The sequence below is a fragment of the Bombus impatiens genome, unplaced genomic scaffold (genome assembly GCF_000188095.3).
Source record: "Bombus impatiens unplaced genomic scaffold, BIMP_2.2 scf_0389, whole genome shotgun sequence".
Taxonomy (NCBI): domain Eukaryota; kingdom Metazoa; phylum Arthropoda; class Insecta; order Hymenoptera; family Apidae; genus Bombus; species Bombus impatiens.
The window spans coordinates 1,635,042-1,641,089 of record NT_176808.1 but is presented as its reverse complement, the minus strand read 5'-3'; the positions used below and the strand labels follow the sequence as shown (position 1 = coordinate 1,641,089).

Genomic DNA, 6,048 nt, shown 5'->3' with positions numbered 1-6,048 from the left:
AGAGAGAATCAGTGGCAAAAATCGTGCGGAAGTGCATGCTTCCACAAATAACCATAGTATTTTACAGTTTTCCTCGGTTTCAGCCATAACTGCCCGAGTCACATGGTGTCATAAATCTCAACCAATATTTCTTCCAGCCTTCCGTCTGATATCGCGAAACAGTGTAAACTCTGGTTTAAAAATCCATTCCACATAATCGTTACTTAGCGCAAAACTCGGTCTAACGTTACTTTGTCGCTCGTTTTACTTTCAACTGCAATTTCGTCTCTCTTTTATTCGCGCGCACACCCATTCCCTCCCTGTTGCCCTGATGGTCTTTCTCTTTGCGTGCACGTGCTATTAATGCATAAACGAGAATGTTGTTAGTTACTAATCGCAGTGACAGTCGTAGCGGAGAGTGTACGCGTCTGCTCTCACCTAGAGTGCTTAACTCAGGGGTGATTTTGCAACTTTTGTAGGACAAAGGTGCATTCGTAATTTCGGAAGTTGTAACGAGGCTGCTTTGAATTTTGATGAGCCACGGATCGGACAGCGTTCCGGCCTTTCGTTCGTTACCGACGCAAACTGCGACCCGACGCGCGACGTCGCGCTAATTCCGACCATTCGATCCTCTTCCTTCGTTCTATTCCGATTACAGTCATCGCTTATGTGTCACTACTAATTAACTCCTTGCGTATGCTATGCCGAGTGGCGAGGAGAAAAGGGCGACTGACGCTTCACGACGTGCTTTCAGCGTCAGGGCCGTCTTCGGTCGAGCGAATTTTATATCTCTTCCGTTTAAAGCAGCCGAATAACCCGGCTTTGTTCGTTACGTCGCTGTTATACGTACCTATGCATCGTTTCCCATCTCGCTGTCGAGTAATTTCAATCGACGAGATAAAAAAGGGAAGGTTTAACATGACGTTACAACGCGCTGGCGCGTGGATGCATCTACGAGCTGAACGAATCGCGTAAACTCATTTACATGAAAAGAATGTAAATCGTTCGGACAAAGCAATTTAGGCGGCGGCTATACATAACTCCGTCGTATCAGGCGCGTTTTAAAAGTAGACAGCTCGCTCGACTTCCGTTAAATCGCGCTCACAATCAGTCGTTGCAATCGACGAATTGCGGTTGCGCCGGCCCTGGAACACTCTTCGTGGGGGTAACTACTAACTCACCCTCCTACTTCTCCCTCTACACCTCAACCACGACCACGACCACACTTGTCCAACGCTACTTGGCGAGATCGCGTATACGTGCAGGCATCGTCACGAGATACCGTTGTGGTAGTAAGTCGAGTGCTTCCGTATGTGTACGCTACTGAACTGGCCGCGATCGTGTTGGTAAGATTCGAATGTGTAGCGGCGATGTAGTACGAAGATCGGTCGGTAGTGGCGCCACCGTCGAGCCCGAGCGCATTCACGGCACAGACTCCGTAGAGCCGTGGCGCCATCGAGTTTCGCTTTTCGTTGTTCTCGGTACGTCGCTGCGGGCCGCCGAGCGCCGACTAGACGACAGTTTGCCCTGTGTGCCTGGACGGGGCGGGTGTGATTTTGATCGTTGTTTGTGACGTTACACGTTCTCCTAGCGGTATCGCGTGAGAAAAAAGTGACATTAACGCACGGTACGTTCGATCGGCACGATCTCGGATCACGATAATCGTTCATACGCGTTTGAACTCGACACATGAAGGAAAAAATTGTCGGTGCAAAGTGGCCGAGGAAAGAAGACAACGGTAGAACCGGCAACGATTCCAGGAATGACCCCACATGATCGTTTTCGTTCGCACGACGCTTTGACGAATCGCGATATGACGCGATGATCTTGGAGAAGTTTTTTATACCTACTTTGACTAGATCACGCGTGGATTTTTGCCGTCTTTTATCCGCTGTCTAATTAGTGTGTTCGGTGTGAAAAATATCAAGTGTTTCGAAGCGAGAGAAAAAGAGCAAAAGTAGGAAAAGTTATTCTTGTTTGTTTACTCGAGTTGGTTGCGCGAGAGTCATGGGTGATGTGTACAGGCTAGTTAGTGACCTGCTCGTAAAGGATACACCCACGGACAGAAGAAAAATCGACCTTACCCTGCCACTCGCAAGAGTAAGTCTGCTCAACTTATCTTCTCGTTAGTTTCTTTTACGGTACGATGTGTCTGTGTGTTTGTCATTCTTCCGTGTATTACATAGATTTCTGTTCTCCTCTGCTTGGTACTGTTTCGATCTCGGAAGGTTAGGGATGGTACCACAGCCGGAGGCTAAGAAAAAGGCCGATGTTAGGGATCGAAACGGAGTATCGGAAGAAGAGAGAGGACGACTATTGTGGTCACTCGATCCTTTTCTCTTTCATCGAATTCTCTCGATCCGATCCGTGCGCGCTCTCTTTCTCATTGCATTTCGTTATCTCTGTCGGATCAGTGCGCGCGCTTTCTCTTTATCTCTGTCACGCTCCGTTCTCCTTGCTCTCGACTGGCTAGAGAAGTTGGCGTCGTTCTCCGGTCGTTTTTTTCACCGTTCGGAACAAGGTGACGCCTCGAAGTTCGACGAATCGAAATGTGCACGCCTAGCGCGTTTAGATTATTACACTCGACCGCTTTGTGCCGACATTGAATCACGTACTTACGCGGATGAAAGATTAAAGACGCGCGCGCGCGCGACGATTGAAGTTGCATCGTCTTTTTGGCGCGATCGAACTGTCAATCGCAACCAGGGATAGAATCTCGGATAAAGACGGATCGAAAATGTCAAACTCAGCCGGTGGGGAAAACGTGCTTGAGAAATCTAAGACGATTCATCCATCATGGAAATACCACTCTGTTTGACTTCTCTAACTGACGGAATTCAACACGCTTCTTAATCGATTAACTTTTCACAAACTTGTCGTTTACGAAAGAAACTGTGAGACTAAATAAATTTCGCATTGATCACAGAAGAATTTATCAACGTTTTTTCTCGTGTTCTTATTTAGCCATTAGTCGCATAAAAGTATTCCTACTTGACATCGTCTCGTATACTTTCATCGAATACTGTTATAATATTTTCGCAAACGTTTGCAATCTCTGCTTCACTAGCCGCATATCACGGCTTGTTATACCTAATCATTATAAATTATATAACTGTTTCGCAAGTGCGAAATGTTTTCATAGTGAAGTATTTGGAGCGCTTCTAAAACATACATTTTTCTTACTTCCAGTCAGCTTAACATCGGCCATATACGTAGTATAGTACGTACATAATTAAAATTAATTAAAACATAGAGCTACGAACATTGTACATATAAATCTAGTTACGTAATTACATATACATGTATACAGGATATTCCAGACAGGTTAATCGCTATATCCATCGGAATCGATTTATTTTAAATAAGTATGATGCATTTTTATTACATAGGGAAGTATAAACGAAATATAGAAGGAGTCATTATGGGTGTGGTTTTGCAAATACGTTATTGTTTTTATACCTAATTAGCATTGCAATAATAGAAAGAAACATTTCATGTTTGTTTTATTAAAGGAATTGAATTGAAAGCTTTTGTCTAGAGATTATTCGAATGGACAACGAACCATAAAATAATAAAAGATTATCCAACCTAAGCCGTTCATCTTGTTGAATCAAAGATGTTTCGTCATCGTCGACTAAGAAAATAGGTTTCCCTGTCTCTTTAAAATACTTGACCTTAATCATCCTTTTTCGAAATTCTGACGGAAAAAATTAAATACACTATCTGGTTTCTTTCATTAATTAAGACTAATATCCTATTAAAATATTGTTTTGTTATTCGTTTCATTGAATTGAAATTACGTTAGTCGTAAAAATGAGCGCGATTTTACTACATCGATTGAGAAACAAGTTTCTGTCCAAATGAGATTGTTAAAACTTTCAAACTATTCGAGACAATAGTTTCAAACATGAATTGTCATTAAATTGTCAATTTTTTTTTTTCGTAAATCTCATACGATCAAAGAATCAAACGTAACGAGAAAATGACACATTTCACATTTTCCCGTTTCCTTTACGTTTCATTCGCATAATAACCATTCAGCAAACTAAACTGTATAAAATATCGTTTAATACCAAGTTCAAATTTTTTGTCGCGAATCGTTTTAAAGATAAAACCGCGTCGTGTCTCTCATTTTCTTTTACCAGTACCTATCATTTTTTCGCTAGTCGTCTTTAATTATCGTAGAAATTTCGATTTCTCGAAACCGCGATCTCTCGAGCTTCTTCCTTTCCCTTCGTGGTAGATATTCGTGACATCGGGAATAAAAACGATAAGTACTGGGAGCATAAGAAAGCATAATAGTTTCCACTAAGCGATCCGAGATTGCGAGAAGGCATGCAAACTATCTCGAGTAGCCCGAGTTATTCGAGGCTTACGATCGCGTTTTCGAATTGCTATACTTCGTTCCTCTCGTACGGTCGCAAGCAATAAGAGGAACAAAGAGGCGAACATAGAGAAACAGGAAGAGAATAAGAGAAGAACTTGTTTCTTAACGGTGCATAATAATTATTGTGTTGTCGCACACCGGCGAACCTTCAAGAAGTTTATTACGTGGATGGGACGAGCTCGTTGAATATTCGACCAGGCTGCATTGAGAATTCCGCGACACGATCGTCAAAAATTCGACGAGCATGAACAACGTCCGTTCCGGGCTCTCGGAAACTCCGTGATCGCGCGGATTAAATATTAATCCGGACGGTGTTCGGTATTCGGGTAACAATAGCGGGGGATTCGCCTCGTGTTACATCAATATTAATTGCCTCATCAACGTGTTATCGGCACCTTGGAGAATTTCACTTGGAGGGGCGAAGACATACCCTGCGCTCCCTCGTCTCGTTGTTGCCAACGAGAGGTAATTGTCACATCGATTATCGAATTATTATCGTATCGCGTTGAAATTCCATCGTTCCCATCCGGCTATTCTTTTTCACTGAACGCGTGACATCAGGCTCGATAATTGTACACGCGACAAAACATATCGTTCTATTTGTTTGGTCCACTTTTGCACGCCAATTAATAGGCAAATATTCGGAGGATTTGTAGCGAACACCCACGGGTTCGCACGCAGATGAATCCTGACGTTTATATCGAATTAATATAAAACGTATAAAAATGTAACCGTCGAAGTCAAATATTACCGACTGATCCGTATCTGTGGTTGCCGCTAGTGCCGTTTATTCCACACAAATGAACGAGAGTACAATTTACGTTTAGTTCGGTGATAAATACCGAGAGCGTAGTTGAATCGGTTTATACGTTCATCAGATCAGATAACAAGCTGGTAGCATGTCGCGTCGTGCCTTTCCTAACGCGATTTTCGAAGCAAAGATAACACGTCCCGCGCATGTTTTACTATTTTAGACTTTTCTTATCAGTGGCTTGAGCCGCGGTCTCGCACTTAACCGTGAATTGGCTTAACCGGAGACCAACTTTTGCTCCTCGGTGCGTTAAGCTAGCTATAATTGAATTAACAGAAAAGGGAGATCGTGTTGGGGAACGAGCGCTCTCTCTTTACGCGTCCTTCTCGGTAGGGAAAAATTACACCTGAACCTTAGGGGTAAATAGAAATGAAATGGAACGAAATGATGAAGCATTATCTTGCATTAACGCATGCAGTGGCACCCCGAGAAGCTAGGGGAGCGCGTATACTGCGCGCATATGTCACTTATAAGCTTTCCGCATAGGAGGTGCCATATATTTCAGACCGCACATGGTGTACTCGTGATTGTGTCCTTTGCGACGCTTTTGTACCGCGTCGGAGCCGTGCCGCTAATAACGCGTAATTAATAACACCTGGTTGACACATTTACTCCCCGTTGTTAAAGGAATCCGAAGAAATTGACGTAACGAGAGTCGATTATTTTTGACACAAGGATTTGAAATACGGTTTCCAATATCGGAAAGCATCGACGGTCAGGTAATGATATTGTTACGAATAATCCAGTTTGCACAGTTTATTACGCTGATATATATGAACACATTGTGTCGATGTTTGATAGGTTCACAGTCATTTATCACGAGAACTCTGTATGTGAAAGATCAGCAGCCACGTACGCTATACAATCTCGA

The 6,048-nt window shown here is 43.1% G+C and overlaps 1 protein-coding gene across 4 annotated transcripts in view; it reads left to right on the top strand.

Annotated features, from left to right (window-relative positions):
- Window positions 1-1,406: 1,406 nt before the first annotated feature.
- Window positions 1,407-6,048, top strand: part of LOC100745461 (leucine-rich repeat-containing protein 4C-like) — a 274,466-nt gene continuing 269,824 nt past the window's right edge. For all 4 annotated transcript variants that reach the window (XM_012386510.3, XM_033321045.1, XM_012386511.3 and 1 more), the window contains exon 1: window positions 1,407-2,079. In XM_012386510.3, coding sequence (XP_012241933.1) covers window positions 1,987-2,079 — 93 coding nt within the window. In that variant the 5' untranslated portion in view covers window positions 1,407-1,986. The remainder of the gene's footprint in view (window positions 2,080-6,048) is intronic.